Genomic DNA, 23006 nt, shown 5'->3' with positions numbered 1-23006 from the left:
GAACTGATTGCATTTGTTAAAGAAAAATATCCATTTTCAAAACTTTATAAACTGTAATCTCAAGCCTCTGCTAACTGTCATACACGCATTCACTAGAGAGTGGCTTTCCAGCGGTTGACGTATAGGCGTAGCGTCAATAGGGTCTGGCTGCAAACTTGCACTTGCACTCTTAGTACTTGCACTCTCAGACACTTGCGCTTCCACAAGTGACGTCACTTGCAGTCTTTTTCTTTTTTCTTTTATTCAATTTATTGATTATTTTTTGTTTGAATCGCTCAACATTTTACAACAGTAGCCAGGTCAGGGCTCCAAACTGCGACTAAAATGGTCGCATTTGCGACCAAAAATATTAATTTGCGAGTGAAGTTTTTGCTGAGGTCGCCACTGGCGACTATATATAATTTGCATGAAAGGACTTTTTTCCCGATTGTTTTGCGCTCACATCTTTTGTTATGTTCACGTATTAAACTTACATAAGACGATGCGCATCAAAGTTTTACTGGAAAGAGTTTCAAACAGTCCTCGTCTCTGCCGCACACAGTCTGCTGAACGCAGTGAGAGAGACCTGAAAGGGCCTGTTTACACCTGGTCACTTCATGCATTTTCTCTGATCGGATATCTATATGATTTGTTAAAACGTTTCCCCATTTACACTTGGCCACATAAATGTGTCTTCGCAAAACGGATATAAATCCGTTCTTCAATTCCCGCTTCATATGCAAATATAACGGAGTTCACGTCAATGAAAGCAACGGATAATTTTATTAATTATCAACTAATTTCAATATCAAGAGTGCGCGCGGCATCAGCACTGGAAAGATAGGCTAGTCTCGCTACTTTTAATGAAGAAGATTGTGTGTTGAGCGTCTGCGGCTTACTTTCAGGTTCATTCAGTTTGCGCGTCGCTTGCTGAAGAAATAGTCCGCTACTCATCCGCGGTGATGCGTGTTGCATTGCGCTGTCATATCTGACTATAACATGCCATATAGCCTATAAAACGCTCTCACAGGTCTATTACTTTAATATTATGGGAGGAGTAAAATTACCATATGTGGTTTCAACAACCAGATGCACTGATGTCCATAAACTCATCAGTCAGCTAGAAAAATAACTATAAAGAGGAGTGTTTTGCTATATTCATGCGCTGTTGCATATTAATATTTTTACTTATTCTGTTGTACATGATTCAACTCCTATAAAATTGCATTTTACTAATGAAGAAAAACAGACTGAATGTGTGAAAGACGTGACAACATTTATAGGATGCACTGCACTCAGTTGCCAAGTGATGCTTATGGTCCATGATATTGGTATAGATTCTGTGTAACGAACAATTCTTTGTGACTGTATATTTCAAGTTGTAAAAGACATTTAATTCACACTTTAAATGAACCTTAGTCCCTCGGTTGACCTGATCATCTACAAGATGGATTAAAATGCTGATAAAGCCTAGAAAAGATAAGACATAAACACATGACAAAATGATTGAAATGTTAAAATAGGGGGGAAAAATAAAATGATAATAATAAAATAAACCACTTTTATTCTGTGGCACCTAAAAAAATAATTTGGCACCTAAGTTTTTCTTTTATAGGAGCCAATGGCTCCTTACTCGATTTTTTTGTCTGGAGCCCTGCAGGTGGTGAAGACAACAAAAAATAAACTAAATTACAATGTCACTTACAATCGCTTGCTTGCACTTTCCGCTACCTGCGACGTCACTTGCATTCGACACGAATCGTGTGCATTGCCAATGGAGACGAGAAGCTGTGGGGGTTAAATGATTAAAACTAATTTAGTACAATAACGAACAGGGTCCTGCAAGTCATCTGTAGGAGAAAAAGACAAGACCCGCAAATCCGTGGCAGAACAGCAGAATATGAACGCAATGCGCAAAGTTTCTCGTTAAGCGTTTTCCTCCCGCAGAAAACCATAAACACTTATAAACCATAACATTTACTTTACATTTATTCATTTAGCTGACGCTTTTATCCAAAGCGACTTACAATTGCTATATATGTCAGAGGTCGCACGCCTCTGGAGCAACTAGGGGGTTAAGTGTCTTGCTCAGGGACACATTGGTGTCTCACAGTGGATTCGAACCCGGGTCTCTCACACCAAAGGCATGTGTCTTATCCACTGTGCCATCACCACCCCATAAACATAACCGGCCGTGTTCTGAGGTCCTGCGCTGATCAGCTCGCTGGTTTGTTCACTTCCATCTTTAATGAGTCCCTTGCTACCTCCGTGGTTCCCACCTCATTTAAAAAAATCCACCATTATCCCTGTGCCAAAGAACAATAAACCCTCTTGCCTGAATGACTATCGCCCAGTTGCCCTCACATCTATAGTCATGAAGGTTTTTGAAAGACTTGTAAAGAGCCACATTTGCTCCTCCATCCCTGAGACTTTGGACCCTCTTCAGTTTGCCCAAACAGATCTACGGACGATGCCATCTCTCATGTCCTCCACTCTTCCCTCACACACATGGACAGCAACAATGGGAATTATGTAAGGCTGCTATTCATTGACTATAGCTCAGCTTTCAACACTATAGTCCCCATCAAGCTGGCTTCTAAACTCACAGACCTCGGCCTAAACTCCTCACTCTGTGACAGGATTCAAGACTTCCTCACCGGCAGACCTCAAGTGGTGAAAGTTGGCCAGTTCACCTCAAACTCCATCACCCTGAACGTAGGAGCCCCACAGGGCTGTGTCCTGAGTCCCCTGCTCTACCCTCTCTATACGCATGTCCTCTCACAGCTCCACATCTATTATCAAATTCGCAAATGATACTGTGGTTCTGGGCCACATTTCCAACAACGATGAGACCGCATACTTGGATGAGGTAGAGAGACTCACATCATGGTGCCAGGACAGCTGTCTCTCTCTGAATGTGAGCAAAACTAAAGTGCTGATCATGGACTTTAGGAAGAGACAGCAGCGGCCCTACACTCCTCTTATGATCAGTGGGACCCCTGTGGAGAGGGTGAGCAACTTCAAGTACCTCGGTGTAAACATCTCAGAGAACCTCATTTGGACTACACACATCCAAAAACTGGTTAAGAAAGCCAGGCAAAGACTGTACCATCTGTGACAGCTGAGGAAATTCAGGGACTCACCAGCAATCCTGAAAACTTTCTATTCAGGGACCATAGAAAGTGTATTGACTCAGTGCATCTCAGTGTGGTATGGAAACAGCACCAATCAAGACTGCAAAGCACTACAGAGAGTTGTGCGCTTAGCTGAGCGCATCTCAGGGTCTGCTCTCCCCTCCATGCAGGACATCTACCTCAAACGCTGCAAAAATAGAGCTGTCAAAATCATCAAGGACTCTAATCACCCTGGTAACCGACTATTCACTTTGCTTCCATCTGGTAAGCGCTTCCGTAGCCTGATGGCAAAAACTGAGAGACTTAGGAGGAGCTTCTTCCCCCAGACCATCAGGCTCCTAAACTATAACTCTGTGTCATAACATCACTTGACTTCATGTAAATATCACTATATCAATAAGCTATTCATAATTTTTCTCTACTTCATATTGCTGCTATTTAAATACCCTGTACAACTTTTTTGCACATTTGTTTGCACATTCCTCTTATATTACTATTTAAGTCAACAACATACTGACTTGCACATTTATATTTTCTATCTTTATTTTATTTTATTCTTTTATTTTTTCTACTTTTCTTTTTCTTAATATTTGTATACTTTATAATTGCACTGTCCTTGGAGCGGACCTGACTTACATTTCACTGCTGGTTATACTCTGTATAATTGTGTATGTGACGAATAAAAATCTTGAATCTTGAATATTGATTGAGGGATCTAAAATATGGTCATGTAGAATAGGATATTAATATGTGCTTTATAAGAACTAATAAACAGCCAATATGCTAGTAATTTGCATGCTAATAAGCAACTTGTGAATAGTGAGAATTGGTCCCTAAACTAAAGAGTTACCATTTTTTCTTTTTGATATGTATTTAACTTGCTACAAAGTGTCTCAAAATAAACTAAAACAAAACTGACAAATGTGCTCATGTATAAACCTGACTTAAAAATACTACTGAAAAAGCCCTGTAAACACATTCTCCAGGAAGTTGTGTAAAGCCATTCAATCAGATTAGAGCTTGCCAGATAGAGAAAGTGCTTTCCAGTTTTGTGTGCAAAATGCATCAGACGGTCAGTGAACAGATTGCTGGGGGTCAGTGGGCCTGCCCTCTGAGATTACACATATATACACACACACGTGCACATGTACAGTACACAAGCACACAGACACATCGGTAGCAGGGAGATCCATTGTTTGGTAATGTGATTCCAGAGGGTGATGGATGACCATGGGGATCGCCACAGAGGTGATTAATAATAAATGCAGAGACACAGGAAGAGGTGAGCATTAAAACTCTCTTCTCTCCTCTGGTTCTCAACAACACTCCATCCTCCAATAAAACTGCAGGCTTAAATAAGCCTCTTATTACACTCAGACTTACTGACTGTAAAACTACAGCAGGAATCACATGAGAAACCATAGAATCTATTAAGATGACCACTAATGAACAGAACGTATTACAGTGGCTTCTGTCAGACACGAAAGCCTTTAAAAACAAGATTATAATAATGAGCAACTTTCCGAAGAGTGAAGGAAAGAAAGTACCAGTTTCAGGCCAGTAAGTGATGTGCACGCCTCATTTACCATCTCTGTCATCACAGGCTGAGGTTCCATTCAGTCTTTCATTCATGCTTTTTTTAGCTATGTGCAACAGCTTAGTACAGACCTTGAAAAACCGAGGTTCTTTAACTTGACCGCCGCTATGTGACATTTAACCAGACTGTTCGCATGAATTGATTGTAAGAGTTCTTCTATTCTCTTTTTCCTTAGCTGTTGATTTTGATGTTAAGCAACTCCAGAACTAAGAACAGAGCTTCACCTTATCTGATGCTGCCTGATATACAAAGAGGCCGAGTAAAAGGACACGCAATCGCTGTTGCGAGTTATCTCTCTTGCTGTTTACTTACCAGAGCTTTCAATCATGTGATCTGTTCCTGTTGTAGGACTTGCATTAACTCCCTCTCAACTCCAGTGAACCAGAAGAACACAGAAAACAGACATAGCTTTCAATATGACTATGACTAAGCACAGACGGCAGTCAATATGAAATCAAAAAAGACCATTTTTGGGTCAATGACAAAATGCATTGTTTTGGTCCAAATCTACTAACGTATTCAAAAATGTAAAAATACAGTGACTCGAATACACCAAAATTCAATGTTTTTGAATTCTAAATTAAAATGTATTTTCTTATTGTGGGGAAGTCGTGGCCTAATGGTTAGAGAGTCGGACTTGTAATCCAAAGGTTGCGGGTTCGAGTCTCCGGCCGGCAGGAATTGTAGGTGGGGGGAGTGAATGTCTAGCGCTCTCTCCACCCTCAATACCACGACTGAGGTGCCCTTGAGCAAGGCACCGAACCCCCAACTGCTCCCCGGGCGCTGCAGCATAAAATGGCTGCCCACTGCTCCGGGTGTGTGTTCACGGTGTGTGTGTGTTCACTGCTGTGTGTGTGCACGTTGGATGGGTTAAATGCAGAGCACGAATTCCGAGTATGGGTCACCATACTTGGCTGAATGTCACTTCACTCACTTCACTTATTGTATATTACAGATTAAACACACACACACACACACACACACACACAGAATACACATTTTACATTTACGTAATTTCATATACAAATGTAAAATGTATAATAAAATATATATAATAAATGTATCAAAAGCGACAGTTAAGATGTTATAAAAGTTCTTTTGAACGTTCTATGCATCAAAGAATCCTCAAAAAATGTATAATGATTTCCACAAATATCTTTTCAACGCTGAAAATAATAAGAAATATTTAAATGAATTCTGTGGATCATGTGACACTAAAGACTAAAGTAATGGCTGCTGAAAATTCAGCTTTGCCTTAAAAAGAATACATTTAAAAATATTAAAATAGAAAACTGCTTTCTTCTAAATTCTTAAATTGTAATACTATTTTGCAATATTACTGTTTTTTAATATTACTTTATTTTGGTAAGAGACTACATCCGGTCCCACTTTATATTAGGTGGCCTTAATTACTATGTACTTACATAAAAAAAGATGTACAATGTACTTATTGTGTGAATATTGTTTTGCAAAACACTTGTGCTGATATTGAGGTGGGATGCGGGTAAGGTTAGAGACAGGCTGGAGGTATGGGTAGCTTTAAGGGTGGGTTAAGGTGGAAGGGTCATCAGTGTAATTATATGTGTAATTACAGAAATTAATTGCATATGTAATTACAAGCAGGTATTTTTTTTAAATATAAGTACAATGTAAAAACATGTATGTACATAATAAGTGCACTGTATCAAATTATAAATTTAAATGTATAAATACACAGTAGTTACGGCCACCTAATATAAAGTGGGACCACATTTTCTTTAAAAAATAGTACCAACCTCAAAATCTGGTAATGTATGCATATATAAGCATTTTTTAAAGGAACAGTTCACCCAAAAATGAAAATTCTGTCATTAATTACTCACCCTCATGTCGTTCCAAACCTGTAAAACACAAATGAAGATATTTATAATGCATTCCGAGAGCTCTCTGACCCTCCCATAGACAGCAAGGATCCTAGCACGATCAAGGCTCAGAAACGTAGCAATGAGATCAGTAAAATAATCCATGTGACATCTGTGGTTCAAAAGTAATGTTATAAAGCTACGAGAATACTTTTTGTACGCACATTTTTTTTGTGCATAAAATTATTCTCATTGCTTTATAACATTACAGTTGAACCACTGATGTCACATGAATTATTTTAACAATCTCCTTGCTACGTTTCTGAGCCTTGATCCTTGCTGTCTATGGAGGGTCAGAAAGCTCTTGGAATGCATCAAAAATATCTTCATTTGTGCTCTGAAGATGAATGAAGGTCTTATGGGTTTCGACATGAGGGTGAGTAATTAATGACAGAATTTTCATTTTTGGCTGAAGTATCCCTTTAAGTAATGGCGTGTTCAGCATTACTTAATGATTAAACCACATAAAAGTCAGATTACAGAAGTACAATTGTAAATGCCGTTCCACTTTGACTTTAAAAGAATGAACCCCTTGCAGATACATAAGTGTGTAAGTAGTCTTTTAGCAGATGCTTATATCTGAAGTCTTATCCGAAACGACTTACTAAAGTGATACTTATGGCCGGGACAATCTGTCTGGAGCAATCTGGTGTTAAATGTCTTGCCCAAGGGTACAATAAAGAAGTGAGTCCCTCCTTACTGGGATTAAACCAGTGACCTTCTGGTCAATTGCCCCAAGCTTAAGACAACACCAACCCTTCAGATTAAAAGAACTCAAATCAGCACAAACCCATGAAATCAGCCATAATTTCAACTTCATAATTTCTGAAACACTCACATGCTTGCAGCTCTGAGTTGCAGCCCCAGTTTTCCTTTAGGGAAACATCAAAGCTCGAACTGGCCTTTGAAGTCAGAAGAGCTGAGCCGAGCGGCATCCATCTCGCCAGTCTGCCCTGCATTTGTTTACAGCTCTGTTTTTTGGCTAATATAAAGCAGAACGTGCGTGTTACACACACCCAAACTAGATGAAACAAAAAAGCGTTTTTCTAACATAATGATACTCCTGTGACAGACACAGCGAGCCTGGTAGAGGCGCGGTATACGGCATCCGATGATTACACCAGGGGCACGGAGCTAATGACAGCTCTCCTTACCACAGGCAGAAAAGACTCCCCGCCTTCTGCAGGCCTCGTGGCCGCAGTGCACTTCTGCTTTTTCAGCAACATGCATGTGAGATAATCTATTTGGGAATGGATGGCGACCACGGAGAGTCATGGCTTGGCTTGATCCCTTTACTGGATCTCAAGAGCTCGTGGCTTGGCGTGGAGGAGTCGTCGTGGTTCTGTGCGTCTGCATGAAGAGTTACAGCTAGCATAAAGTGAATTAGACAAACCCTCTCTTTTTCTCTCCCAAGGTCACTATTGAGCTTTAATGGAATGAGTGCCTACACGAAAACGGTTCTTCTTTACACGCCCATTCAACAAAGCTTGTTATTTGAACTTGTACTCCCTTGAGACGTGTACTGTCCCTCAGATCACACACATCCCTCCCTTCTGTTCTTACAAATGCAATGATGAGTGGCACAGCATGAGAACAGGGTGTTAACATGCATTTCTGTGTGGGAGTGATTCTGAGTGCGTTTTCAACCTTATCTCTCCTCACACTTGTGATCAGTGTATTTAAACACCTGCACACTCTTTTGTGCTTCTCACACCTCCAGCCAACCTGACGCTTTTTGCTCTGTTTTGTGTCCAATTGGGGACGGTGGTTTCCCTTCCACCCAATGTTTGTTTCTTATCTAAGGTCACAAAATGTGAATAAGTCACTATATACACTGCCGTTCAAAAGTTTGAGGTCAGTGTGATTTTTTTGAAGTTTTTTTTTTTGAAGAAATAAATACTTTTATTCAGCAAAAAGATCAAAAGTGACAGTAAAGACATTCATAACGTTACAAAAGACAAGTAATTGTATGAGAAGGTAGACAAACTTCCACACATGTAATAATGCAGCTCAAAAAACACATGACACCCAGCTAGGAAGATGACAGGTGATTTTAAAAGCTCATTTTCAACATCAATAATTTCCTGGGGATAATAAGAGCAGGATAATAGAAAATCTTTCAAGTGAATAAAACGGAGGGACAGCTTTTAGGGTAATTCGTTTTCATCACACGCCCATGAAAATGTTTGATGACTCATTTTAGATGCAAAAAAAAAAATCTGAAATGCTGGGATTTAGGATATATATGTCTGTTGTAGCCTAGATCCCTTGAGACAATGGGTGGGAAGTGTCCAAACCAGTTTTTGGTTCCCACGTTACAACATGTTGAAATGGACACAAAAACCCCTAAACATGTTGTTGTTGGCATTACTGGCAGTGATTTACTTGGGATATCAAAAGTTGACACTGATGACAAATTTATAAACAATGCTAACATTACACTATTGCTGTTTTGCCCAAATTACACTTGGTCATTCCATGAAATTAGTCTTTTTTTTCTGTCGGGATGTTTACAATTGTAAAAAAGTTGTGGCCTAATGGTTAGAGAGTCGGACTTGTAATCCAAAGGTTGCGGGTTCGAGTCTCGGGCCGGCAGGAATTGTAGGTGGGGGGAGTGAATGTCCAGCGCTCTCTCCACCCTCAATACCACGACTGAGGTGCCCTTGAGCAAGGCACCGAACCCCCAACTGCTCCCTGGGTGCCGCAGCATAAATGGCTGCCCACTGCTCCGGGTGTGTGTTCACGGTGTGTGTGTGTTCACTGCTGTGTGTGTGCACGTTGGATGGGTTAAATGCAGAGCATGAATTCCGAGTATGGTTCACCATACTTGGCTGAATGTCACTTCACTTTTTTCACTAAACTGTTAATATTTGTACTGTTAATATTATTAACTGTAAATGTTATGTTATAAAATGTTATAAAAAATGTTTTTTTAAATAAATACAATATTAATAAAACTGACTTCTAAAGGCATAATGAATTGGAAGAAAAGACTAATCTTTTCTGTCATAATATGATGTACATCTGAATGGATTAATTTCATGCCAATTTAAATAAACACAATGTTAATCAATTGCATAGTGGCATTCAAATTAATATTTCCTGATATTTCCTCAAATAGTTTGATAATCTGTTGTTTACTGTACAAAATCATGGAAACAGGACTGATTATGTACAATTTTGTAATAAATCTCACAAAATATAAGATAAAACTTATTTATTATTTATGGATTTTATGGTAACGGGCTGACACATGATTTTAATAAAATATATATAAATATACTGTCAAGAGTAAAAATAAAGACAAAATGCTTATAGTTCCACATAAAATGTCAGCGCATGCAGTAACCAATGATATTTCATGAAGAAATAAAAATGTTATTTGGGATTACAATTCAGCACTGTGCACATTTGTGATTTGTAGTTCCCACCAGTATCGTGATCAAACTAAAGAGTCTGTTTTTGCTATCAAGCAAGTGTGATCAGATCGAGGTGGCCTTTAAAACTCGTGCGCAGTGAGTGTGAAATTACACAATCATCTGCCAGCGTGCATTGGTGATAGCTACGACTGCTTGCTTTTGCATTGGTGAATGAAAGTCAAAGGTGGGTCTAGTTCACCCTGAATGAAGAAAAGGTATGACACACCTCTTCACCGTGTTCTATCCTGCCTGCTTTAATTGCATCCAAAACCACAGAAATTAAAACTGCCAGTGCCAACCATCTCCATTCTGCCATCGTCACGTCAACTGCTTATTCAGATTCCCAAACAAATTAGTCCAGTTTCATTTTGATTGATCAGTAGGCTACTCACCCGAAGAAACGGAGGAACCCGACAGACTGGAGTTGCTGGACGCTGCCATTGCGTCTAATTCACTGAATCTACCCGCTTACTGGCGTCTGTTAGGGCTTGACAGCTCTTCCATCTCAGTCTCTGCACTCCTGACCTATCTTCAGCTCTCCAGAGTTCCTCCTAAACAGTTGATAATATCCAGCTGTGAGTGTCTGATCAGACGGGAGTCGCCAGCGCTGCCGCATTTACAGGCGCGCGTGTGGCAGCAGAAGAACCAGACGATGAAACTAGTTGATACAACCTCAGATATACGTACAGAAAATGTGACAACTCATCTACTCTTCATCGTAATGAACAGCAGAATTCAAAAAAACTTCCCGGCCGTTCCGTGTGCTGTCAGTGCCAGTAGGTTTCGCCATATTTAGAGACAGAGATTTGACTATCGCTTCCATGTGCCACTCCAAGGCTCGTAATAAACACACAGTGTGTGCAAAGGCGAATCCGCCTTCTTAAAGTGGAAGAGACGCGCGCGCATTCCTCCTGTCTGCCTGACCTGACCGTGCTGTAAACCTACTTACATGCCTCTCAGCTGTGTGCTTCTGTAACCATATAAGAAAGTTGCGTTCCTTTTGCTGTTCAGAAATGTTGCATGTTTAAAACTTTTGGCTTTCCTGTGCTTTGACATGCTGCACATTCCAATACACTTTGGTGTTCCATTACTTAAAAAAAATAAATTAAATTAAATGCTTGTTGTTTTGTTGCAAGATCTATCAAATATGCTTGACAAACTATCTAACAAAAAAAAAGTAGTGTGAAAAGTAGCTAATTTTAAAAACATCAAATGTCTTATTTACAGCACTGTACATTTTAAAGACGTAATTTTGTCACACCCTTGAAAAGCATGTTGCACTTTCTACAAATATAGTATAAGAGCCTATGTCTACTTTTTCCTGTCTAAAAAAAGGTCAGTAAAAAGAGATGGGACTAGGCTACCTTTAGAAAATGTTTAATATCAATCTCAATAGGTCAAACTAAATATTTTTCTGTTGATCATTGTTTTTGAGGCTTGCCCTGACTTGTAACCAGCATTTGTTTAAATACAGTTTAAACCTATCATTTCTAGCAATAAACTTCAATTAAATAGTTTGATGAATGCAGTCAACACTGCTAAAAAACGGGAGTCACAATTTTAAGCAATCTTACATTTTTGCAAACAGAACACAGCAAACTGCTTAAATTCAAAATGAGAAATAGCCTACATTTTTGGCGTTATTCAAAAATAGCTTTTACTACAGTATATTGGTCAAACTTAATATTGATTTTAATTGTTTAATACATTTACATTTTACATTTATTCATTTAGCTGACGCTTTTATCCAAAGCGACTTACAATTACTATATATGTCAGAGGTCACACGCCTCTGGAGCAACTAGGGGTTAAGTGTCTTGCTCAGGGACACATTGGTGTCTCACAGTGGATTCGAACCCGGGTCACTCGCACCAAAGGCATGTGTCTTATCCACTGCGGCATCACCACCCCACTTAATACAGCTGATAAGGTCAAGGCTTCTGATGTTGACAGGCCAAAATCACCTTTTTGTCTTTGTCATGCTCAAAAGTTAGGCCTATATGTCTCTTGAGTGAGCTGTGGCATGTTATACAAGGCTATTTCTTCATAAATGTCAGGTCAGAGCAAGTTTTTATTGGGTCAAGTTGTCACATGTGTTTTAAATATTATGAATTTATACAATTTACTCTTTTGTTGGACATGATATATTTATGTTTAAAGAATTGTATTGGTTTCTATGTTTATATTTTGCAATTTATTATTTTTACCTGGTTAGATTTTGTTCAAAAGTTGCATTCTAACAACATACTCTATGAAGTGTGACAACATGCCCCACTTTTGAGGAAAATTCAACTTGTGTTCAACCTACTAACAGCCGTCATGTTCAATGGCTTTTTGTAGTCAAGAAAGACGTTGACATATCGACAGAAGATGACTTTTTAAAATAAAGCAACCCTGAGAAATAGCCTTATTAACTTAGGCAAAACTGTGTCAAATTGTAGGCTTTCTCTATTGCACAGCAGATGCATATTGAATAATATTGTATATTGGAAAAGTTGTGGGTTGGAGGCTGCTTCTCTCAAATGGGCCTGTAGGGGTGTGTTTTCGGCTAAAGTTCCTGGATTCACTGAGATCACATGACTTCGAGGCCATATAGTCATATGACATTCAAAGTGTGACAAGCTGACCTGCATTTAAGGCTTCTGGATTTCTGATTGGCATCTGGCTTCAAGGTACCGCTATTATTATTACTGATGATCAATTATTTGATTTGATAAGTCATCACACCTGCCATTCCTGTTCACATATGCATAAATTAATCGGAGTGTCTATTTACACTAAGTGCAAATAGCCCATCTTGTTAGCAAAGGCTATTTACACTAACTCCGCCCACTAACGTGTGATTGCGTTAGTCAACATTAAGAAAAGAAGCTAGATCAACATCAGTTTCAGTGGCGTAGATGGTAAGGCGCATGCTTTTTGACGCGAGCGAAAAATTTTTTCTCCCTTTTCAAATCTCATATCGCATCAGAAAGGCATTTATTTTCAATAAAAATGAAGGAAATAATCAAAAAGTTGAAAATAAAGTATCGGGTAGGTGTAGGGAGGGCTTTATTGTCCCAATAAGGTGGCATCCATTTAATAAATTTGAATTAAAATTATAATTTACACTCAGTATGTTATTATTGCGTACTGTTTTATAATGTACTACAATACTGAGGTGCAGATAATTGCCACTATTTGCAATAAGTAGTATAAATAGCACAAAATCTTGCTATTTTAACATAGTGTAAATAGAATCTATAGCTATTTGCACTTAGTGTAAATAGCATATCGTTAAAAAATACTGCTATTTGCACTTAGTGTAAATAGAATCCATCTCTATTTGCACTTAGTGTAAATAGCATCTGTCACTAAAAAATATGCTATTTGCACTTGGTGTAAATAGCAATTGCTATTTACACCGAGTGTAAATAGCGTCTATTGCTATTTGCACTTAGTGTAAATAGCGTCTATCGCTATTTACACTTAGTGTAAATAGCCGCTGCCTAAATTAATATGCTAGGTTTGCTTATTTTAGATAATCCACAGATCGACCATACATTTGTCTCATCTGATAGGTTTAGGCTTGTAATAACATGTAGCAGATAATACGAGCCTTTTAATATCAATCTGGATCATTAATCCCCGTGTCATATTTCTTTGCTGTCTGCAGTTAAACCTCAATAATGCTGAAGGAAACGCTGAGGCTGCTGTTCCTCTGGGCTCTTCTGGAGTCTGTCAGCTCCCGCGGCTGTTCCTCGTTCTTCTGCCGGAAATCGCACCGTGTGAGCGGGTCACGTTTTGGAGTGGACCCCGGCAAACCTCTGATGCTCACCCCTTATCTGGAGGAAGGCAAGATACAAGAAGGTATGCTTGCTGTTTGCATAGAATAATTTCAGTTCCTATTCTTTAGTTCTTCTTTTAATTTAATTAGCTGCTAAATAGGAAGTTATCTTTATAAGATCTTTTATAAATAATTCTTGAAAGGTGTTTTCCATATTATGGAGAAGTTGGTGAGAGACTGATAGATCAGTTTAAGTTATTGCTGCTATCATAATTCACTGATGTTTCTGACCCGTATGCTAATACACTTTAATTCTTGTATTGTGGATGTGCAGCCAAAAAACTGAGTTTGGTGGGACCCCTTCCTGGTGCCAATGTCAAGAGTTACTCAGGATATCTCACTGTGAACAAGACCTACAACAGTAACCTTTTCTTCTGGTTCTTCCCTGCCCAGGTAATATAATGTTATGCACCTATTTTTTTAACACTGTACATGAACAGCTCTAAAGAGAAGACTGATCTGCTGACTAGCTTCTGTGTCAGTTGGCAACACTTGAGTCAGGTGTTTTCAGAAGTCGTTCACAACAAATTATACAGTTAACAGCATTATACAGTTTCTGGTTTAGATTCAGTGATGTTATTACTGCACACTTATTTATTGTAGCATGTTTTTCTGTGATTAGGAGAGAGCAGAGACAGCACCGGTGCTGCTGTGGCTGCAGGGAGGGCCTGGAGGCACTTCCATGTTTGGCTTGTTTGTGGAGCACGGCCCATATTTTGTACATAAGAACCTCACATGTGAGTACAAATGCCTGTATGCTGTGTTACAGTATGTTGATGGAGATTAGCATGTTGTTTCTGTGTCTTATAAAAGTTGTATTTATAGATGTTTTTGGGCCAGAATTTAGTTTTTTTTTGTTTTTTGGATAAAGGGTTAGTTCATCCCAAAAATTAAAATTTTCATTAATTACTCACCCTCATGTCGGTCCAAACCCGTAAGACCTTCGTTCATCTTTGGAACACAAATTAAGATATTTTCGATGCAATCTGAGAGCTCTCTGACCCTCCCATAGACCGCAAGGATACCATGATCAACGCACAGAAACGTAGCAAGGACATCGGTAAAATGAGCCATGTGACATCAGTGGTTCAACCGTAATTTTACGAAGCTACGAGAATACTGTTTTTTGCGCAAAGAAAACAATAACATAACTTATTCAACAATTCTTCTCCCTGAGTTACCATCTTCCACCATTTTGGAGAGTACCCAGAACGTAATGATTGCGAGTAATTAATGACAGAATTTTCTCTTTTGGGTGAACTATTTTGGGTGAACTCCTTAATAGTAAAACCCTACACTTCAGAGATCAATGTATGAAATGACCTTAAAACCTTAGAATTTAACCCTTTAATGTCATTCTGCAGTGGGCTATAGGGATTTCCCTTGGACATCACGATATTCTGTTCTTTACATCGACAACCCGGTGAGTAGACATGTTATTTAATGGACTCGAGCTAACTAAGAACTAAGTTGTATTAAAGAATAATAATTTCTGTAACAAATGTTGCTCATTGTTAAAGGGGTCATCGGATGCAAAATTCACTTTACAAGTTGTTTGAACAAATGTGTGTTAGAAGTTTATGTACACATCCATCCTATAATGATAAAAAATCCTCCCAGTGTTTTTTTTTTTTTTTAAATCCCCTTTCTCAAATCAGGCTGTTCTGAGACTCCAGTCAGAATGATGTAGCTCTGTACAGGCCACAAGACCTTCTTACCTTAGACTCGCTCTGAGTGAGCTGTCCGCAATCTGCCATTGTGTCAACTCCGGTGCAGGGGAAGACAATGTCTCCGATTAAGCGATTGAGGTGTTTTGTTGTTTGATGTAATAGTGAACATAGCAGTCGTTATTTACTCCCGACATCTGAACCGCTGAAGACGCAGAGGATTAACGTTACTTTCGTTTTTGAAGGGAATGCGCCAATCCCGATCTGCCTAAATGCGTTTGTTCGCGCAGAAGAAGTGAGTATAAGGGTTTTTTTTTTTTATCAGTCTTTGCAAATCGCCTTTCTTAATATATGCTAGTTAGCAAGTTTCACGGCTGAAGTTTACAGTCTGCTCGTCACCGCACGGAAGAGAGGGGTGGGGTCAGCAGAGCTCATTAGCATTTAAAGCAACATGGACGAGAATGGCTTGCTGGAAACAGCTGATTTTGACAGGTAGTGTTTTTTACACTACCATTGAGAAATTTTAACCAAAGTATGTTATAGACTTTTCATTAAGACCCTAAAGAATCATCAACTTGTGGAAAATGGGCATCTGATGACCTCTTTAATGTTAGTGCGTTAACTAATTGTAGACCTTATTGTAAAGTGTTGCCTATTGTTCTTTATAATTCTTTTGAATTTTAATCCATTTGAAACATTAGTTTACTTTATAAATTTGTCTACTGCTTTATTGTATATAAATGTTCAGTTCTTGTTATAAGAAAAGTTATTAAACCTGTTATACTGTATTATGATGACAACATTTTTGCAACTTATTTTAATACTGTGATAATGCCGTATACCATGATAAAAGTTTCAGTAATTATCGCAACATGAGAATTTTATACTGTCATATGCCTATACCGGCGAGTTTAGTGTATTTTATTTTTTTTTTATTCTTTATTTTTTTTTTTTTTTATTTTCTGAAAATAATTTGTATAAAAGTAGTATGCTTAAGTCATTTTCACTTAATTCCTAAAACATATTTAGGAAAATGTGGTGTTATTTTCCTTGCTTTTCATGCAATTTGAGAATTGTATATTTTATTTTATTTCTGAAATGAGAGAAAATGAGGGAAAGAGCATTGCTGCATACATCTGAGTGTCTTTAAATGGAGATGCATATTTTCTGTCGTGTCATCCACACAGAATCTAAGAATAAAATTATTACACGCATTATTTCTTTAAGAAGGAACTGAGTAAATTAAGTCATGTATTTTATCACTTGACAGCCTTGCTGCAAATACTAATACAGTATGTGAATCCGGTGTTTCTATGACCGATTTTAATTTAATTATACATACTAGATGGATATTTGTGGTTTATTTTTAAGGTTGGGACAGGATGGAGTTTCACTGAGGATGACCGAGGATTTGCCCAAAACCAGGATGATGTGGGCAGAGACTTGTACAGGTACAGTGGCAAAAGTTTACTATATATAAGACAACGTGAGATGTATGTTATTTTTATATATATATATCCATCCGCAGCGCCCTGACTCAGTTCTTCCAGATATTCAGTGAGTTCCAGTCTAATCCATTCTACGCTACAGGCGAGGTGAGGAAGTGGACCTCATTTTGGATTGATACAATCAGAATCCTACTCTCTTGGACGGTAAAAATACTGTTGTTAACTAGATTTAACATTTAAAATCCATAGTCATATGCAGGAAAGTATGTTCCAGCAATTGGCTACTACATCCACAAGAACAATCCCTCTGCCAAAATGAAGATCAACTTCAAAGGAGTGGCTATTGGAGATGGTGTGTGTGACCCTGAACTGGTGAATATAAATTTTCATTTAGTTTTTTTTAAACCCATCAAATGCCAGATAATTATAATTCACCAACTGCTATTGCTCTGAACTGGCTCTAAGGCGCTATAAACATGACAGTATGACTTCCTGTCAAGCTTCTTTGAGATATGTATTGTGAAAAGCACACAAATTTGACTTGACTTTGGCTTTTGTTCATATGAATCTCTTTAATCCACTTTTGTCTCAGATGCTGGGAGGTTATGCAGATTTCCTTTATCAGACGGGTCTCGTGGATGAACTGCAAAGGCAGCATGTGCAGATGCAGACGGATGCAGGAGTCAAACTCATCCAGGAGCAGAGATGGGTGGAGGCCTTTCAGGTGAGTATGATAAATCGGGACACCCTGCGCCTATGACACTGGGGCTTCTTTATTACATCCGTTCTGAAAACCTCGTTTCTCCGTTAGGTTTTTGACAGCTTACTGAATGGTGATCTTACTCCTTATCCCTCATTCTTCCAAAATGTCACTGGTTGCACCAACTACTTCAACTACATGCAGTGTCAGGTACCCACTATACCTGGGAATAAGGTGTTCTTGATTTAAATGGCTAGGTGTCTCATTGCGTGTTTAGTGTTTTTTTTTTTTTTTTTATTTCTTTTTTTCCTAAAACAGGAACCTCCAGACCAGGAGTACTTTTCTGTGTTTGTGACTCTGCCAGATGTTCGACGTTCCATCCATGTTGGAAATCTTACATTCCATGACGGCTCAGATGTTGAGAAGCATCTGCTTCAGGATGTCATGAAGTCCATCAAACCCTGGTTGGGCGTCCTCATGGATAATTATAGAGTGAGAAAACCATTTCATTGATTGGGTTGGGAATTTTATGGCCTTTTGTTAAATGACATAACTCTTTAATCAAATTTATCCTTAGGTTTAGGGATGCGCAATATATATTGCTTCCATATTGATTATGGGACTAAATTGGAGGGTTTTTTAATCAGATGATGATTATGAATTTCTTCTGTTTTATATTTAAATTTAATATCTAACTCTCTAAAAGTTAATCTTTAAAAACACTTATTTAACCGCAAAAACAATGATTTAATAGACTGGCATAAATTTAAATAAAAAATAATTTAACCATGTAAAATCTGGCATAAAATAGTTTTTAAAGGAACAGTTTATTGATCCTTTAGACAAAACATACAAACTTTCTTTCAGATTTGTTTTTGTTTTTTTTGAGTATCACTGCAGCTCAATGTTATTCAGAGGCCCAAACTTAGCAAAAATATACAATTTAGAATTTATATGGCCCAAAAATTCAAATGAAATTCTGATGGCTTGTGATGAAGTAAATTGGATCTTTACAACAGTATAGCAGACTATTAAAATGATTAGCTATCACTTTATAATAATATATCTTAGTAAAATGATATTTAAATGCTTTAGTTTTATGATCAAAGCTCAGTAGTTTTTATTTTGTGGTGCAAAACATAGTACAATGTTAATTGAGAGATGTACAAATAACTGTTCAATTTTAACATGATTTTTCTTAAAGGGGGGGGTTAATGCAATTTCATGCATGTTGAGTTATTTGCACTGAATTCTCATGCTAAACATGGCCAAAGTAAAAAAAAAATATAGTATAACAGTATTTCTGTGCCAAATGCACACTTCTGGGTTTCTTACAAGTTTCAGAAAGTTTTTTTTTTTTTTTTTTCCGATCATGGCTCTTCATGATGTCATGAAGGGTGGAACTCCTTATATGGGCATTTCTCCCGGAAGAACGCGTCGGCGCACGCATCTACCAGAGCGAGAGCAAGAGTGCAGCCATCAACGCGCTTAATTTGGCTGCACTGCACGGGACTCGCTCGGGAATGTCTCCAAATAATTGTGTTTTTGGTTGTAAGGGAAAGATAACTTTGCTCAGCTCCCAGAAGAACCCAGCGTTACATGAACAATGAATGCAGTTTGTTTTTTGGAGCAGCAACGGAGTTTCACAAGTGTGTTTGTTGAAGAATGTTTTATAAACAAGGCCCAGTTCGACTCTGTATTTGCGCATTGTTTGATACTGAAAGATGGAGCGGTCCCAGCTGTAAAAGATCCTGGTCATGATTCGGAACGGCAGACAGTAACTTCAAGGGGTTACGGATGCCCATTTTCCACAAGTTGATAGGATTCTTTAGGGTCTTAATGAAAAGTCTATAACGTACTTTGGATAAAATTTCTCAATGGTAGTATAAAAACACCCTTTTTAACCTGTAAAAATCAGCTCTGTTTTCAGCGAGCTGTTTTTAGTCCATGTCGCTTTAAATGCTAATGAGCTCTGCTGACCCCGCCCCTCTCTTCTGTGGGGTGACAAGCAGACTGTAAACTTCAGCCACGAAACTGGCTAATCAGCACACATTAGGAAAGGCCATTTGCAAAGATTCATAAGAAACCCTTATACTCACTTCTGTAGATGAAGCTGGATTACGAATGATTCGCGCAAACAAACACATTTAGGCAGATCGGGATTGGCGCATTCCCTTAAAAAAATGAAAGTAACGTTAATCCTCTGCATCTTCAGTGGCTCATATGTCAGGAGTTAATGACGACTCCTATATTCAATATTACATCCAACAACAAAGCACCTTAATCGCTTATTCGGAGACATTCTTGTCTTCCCCTGCACCAGAGTCGACACTATGGCGGACAGCTCACTCAGGGCAGGTCTAAGTTAAGACAGTCTTGTCAATCAACTATCGTGGGAGTGGCCTGTACAGAGCTACGTCATTCTGACAGGAGTCTCAGAACAGCCTGATTTGAGAGGGGATTTTAAAATGGGGATTTAAAAAAAAAACACTGGGAGGATTTTTTTTATCATTATAGGATGGATGTGTACATAAACTTCCAACATTTGTTCAAACAACTTGTAAAGTGAATTTTGCATCCGACAGGCATCAAATGTCTGTTTTGTTGGCAATCGGCGTTTAAGTGCTTGTCACTCTTTAGCTCCGCCTACGGTGTGCCTCCAGGAGCTCGGCTGTTTTTGGAGAGAATCGTAAAGCTGTATCTTTCTTTTATAAATATGATAAAACTAAAGTCTTTTTGGAGATATGAAGGATGCAATACTACTCTATAGGTACTCAAGATTAACATGAGATGTGTGTTATGTCCCCTTTAAGAAAATGATATGAATGAATAATCAAGTAAGCCTAAATTGCTTCAGTCCGGAACTCTCACTTTGGATTAATCTGTGGGATGGATCTGATCGCCTGTCCACAGGTTTTGATCTACAGTGGACAGCTTGATGTCATCGTTGCAGCCCCTCTGACTGAGCGCTTCCTGCCCACAGTGAACTGGTCTAAAGCGGACGAGTATAAAAAAGCAGAGCGCTTCCCCTGGAAGGTCCAGCCCAGGGATACTGAAGTGGCAGGTTATGTACGACAAGTGGGAGCGTTCTTACAGGTGAGGGTTTGCAGTACTGCTAGATATATTTCTTTTTTCAGCCAATATAGTATCTAATTTAGAAATTATCATCATTAGCAGAAAGCTATACCCATTTTGACTACTGGCAGTTCCAAAATCTGCTCGTCAGTAGATAAGAAACGAATATATTTTCATTTATAATAACTATAATACATTTGGTAAATGTATTTTAAATAATTTGTAAACTAAGTTAAATTTAACATTTATCATTATTGTAAAAAAAAAACAAAAAAAAAAACACTTGCTATAATTACGTTGGCTTATGCCAATATATACAAACGCATGAAATGCATTAATGTTCACTGATAACAAACTTCTGTTTTCTTCTCTGTAGGTAATTGTCAGGGGAGGTGGGCACATTTTGCCTTATGACCAACCAGAGAGATCATTTAACATGATTGACAGATTCCTTTCTACTGTGGGATTCTCATCACATTGATGCACTAAACTCAAGTAGAATGTAAACCACTGAATGAATCATTGTTCAGTTGTATAATATGTTTTTCAGTACAAAAGTCTGTGCTATTATGAAAAGGGTTAGGGGTTGTAGTTTTTTTTTTTTTTTTTTTTTTTTTTTTTTTTTTATTGGGCTGTGTTAAGTGTACGGGCTATGTATTATTGTACAGTTTTTGATTAAAGTATGATATGAGTACTACTTTTGTCTTTTAATTTTGAATCCATAAGGTTATCATCCATTCAGTGTGATCAGTACTTGCAGTTAGCTATACAAGCATAATTATACATTCCTCATCATATCTGCACAGCTAGCAAAATAAATACAACAACAAAAAACAGAAAAACCCGTTTTCACTATTAACTGATAGTGACTGATATGACATGTTACCTGACATGGACCAATTCTCACTATTAAATAGTTGCTAATTAGTATGAGTATCACAAGCATATTGGCTGTTTATTATTATGTATAGAGCACATGTTAATGCCTTATTCTGCATGACCATATTCTAAATGTCTTAATCCTACCCAATACCTAGACTTAACAACAGTCTTACTAACTGTTAATAAGCAACTAATTAGGAGTTTGAGACAAAAGTTAATTGTTAATAGTGAGAATTGGTCCCCAAGCTAAAGTGTGACCAAAAAAATAACCTCTCCTTAAAATAGTGGGACTGTATTTCAGTGATCTAGTAATTAATCTGAGCGTCTTTATATCGGATAGGCCTGTAAAGCTGTACTATAAACTGTCTAATAAAAGATATGCTTCAGTGCATACAGAAGCTAAGAGGAAGACACAAGAGGAAAAACTACAGAGATAGACATTCAAAACTGGTATGACCTACTTCAGGAAGGAAGCAGGTTAATTTTATATTAGGAGTGGAAATGGAAAAAAAAACTGGGTAAATAGAACATGCCAAAAAAATGAAAGTCATTTAGTTTTAATTAGCATATATTCATTTTTATTAATCTATTTTTAACTTTTCTCATCCGTTTGTATCCTGAAGTGTTTTAACAGCATTTCCTTCGTGTCTCCAGCAGGGGGCGACAGCTGAGTGTTAAAAAACAAAACAAATAACCCCCAATATTTCATATCGGTAGTTAATTACGTCATGCTACACTTTACTGTATGTTTTTTAATGCAAATTTTAATATTTCTGGTTAATGGCCATGACCAGGTTGTTTTTTGTAACCAGTCAATCCTATTCAAGCATTACTCTTTTCTATTTAAAAAGGTATTTTAAAAAAATTGTATAATATAAGAACATTATTATTATTAATGTGAAAAAATATAATTTATAAAAATTCTATAAATAAATTCTATATATAATGAACTTATTTGCTGCAAAATGTATTATATAGCCTGTTGGCATCAGCCATTGTTATAGAAATACTACATGGAATACATTCTTGTTGTATAAATTAAATGTAAAGTTAATTGATTATGACATTTTTCATAAGCTGGCATTGCAGTGATGATAAGACTATGTGCGATGTATATATGTGTTATCTGCAGGGACAGGGACGTTTTTAATATTATAATATTTCTCATCCTGGGAACGTAATGGCACTATAAAATAAATTTTAAAGGCTTAATTCTAATTACTTGGCAGGCATTTTATATCTTTGTATAAATGGTACAAAGTTGTCTCTTGAAGGGTTCTGCCCCAGTGACAAGTTGTGTACAGGTATAGATCTTTCTTGCACATTTGTTTTTAAACATGTATGTGACAGTATTTTTATCAATGTTATTAGTGCATAA

General features: G+C 37.8%; 2 protein-coding genes across 3 annotated transcripts in view; one reads left to right on the top strand and one right to left on the bottom strand.

Moving 5' to 3' along the window:
- LOC306878152 (beta-chimaerin-like) overlaps positions 1-10888 on the bottom strand; it is a 57164-nt gene extending 46276 nt beyond the window's left edge. The window contains exons 1-2 of the mRNA XM_079430309.1: positions 10718-10888; positions 10423-10581 (exon numbers count right to left, since the gene is read on the bottom strand). Of these exons, the coding sequence (XP_079286435.1) occupies positions 10423-10471 (49 nt within the window). The 5' untranslated portion in view covers positions 10472-10581; positions 10718-10888. The remainder of the gene's footprint in view (positions 1-10422; positions 10582-10717) is intronic.
- Positions 10889-12622: 1734 nt separating this feature from the next.
- On the top strand, positions 12623-21442 carry LOC306877666 (putative serine carboxypeptidase CPVL). 2 transcript variants are annotated; one of them, XM_079429566.1, is made up of 13 exons: positions 12623-12702; positions 13686-13879; positions 14131-14249; positions 14479-14593; positions 15221-15279; positions 16895-16974; positions 17052-17118; positions 17221-17343; positions 17564-17695; positions 17783-17881; positions 17990-18163; positions 20585-20767; positions 21123-21442. In XM_079429566.1, the coding sequence occupies exons 2-13, from the start codon at positions 13699-13701 to the stop codon at positions 21225-21227; spliced, it is 1437 nt and encodes a 478-aa protein (XP_079285692.1). In that variant the 5' UTR covers positions 12623-12702; positions 13686-13698; the 3' UTR covers positions 21228-21442. The 2 variants fall into 2 exon arrangements, with proteins under 2 accessions (XP_079285692.1, XP_079285693.1); XM_079429567.1 differs by lacking the exon at positions 12623-12702 and adding an exon at positions 12872-12933.
- Positions 21443-23006: the final 1564 nt, after the last annotated feature.

The sequence above is a fragment of the Barbus barbus genome, assembly GCF_936440315.1.
Source record: "Barbus barbus genome assembly, chromosome: 12".
NCBI classification, from domain to species: Eukaryota; Metazoa; Chordata; class Actinopteri; order Cypriniformes; family Cyprinidae; genus Barbus; species Barbus barbus.
This window is presented reverse-complemented; position numbering and strand designations above follow the sequence as displayed.

Bases quoted from the DNA above. Each gene is read 5' to 3' on its own strand.
- LOC306877666 (XM_079429566.1), top strand. From the start codon at position 13,699: ATGCTGAAGGAAACGCTGAGGCTGCTGTTCCTCTGGGCTCTTCTGGAG. The intron at 14,250-14,478 runs GTAATATAATGT...TTCTGTGATTAG, and splicing joins TCTGGTTCTTCCCTGCCCAG to GAGAGAGCAGAGACAGCACC. The intron at 15,280-16,894 runs GTGAGTAGACAT...TTTATTTTTAAG, and splicing joins TTCTTTACATCGACAACCCG to GTTGGGACAGGATGGAGTTT.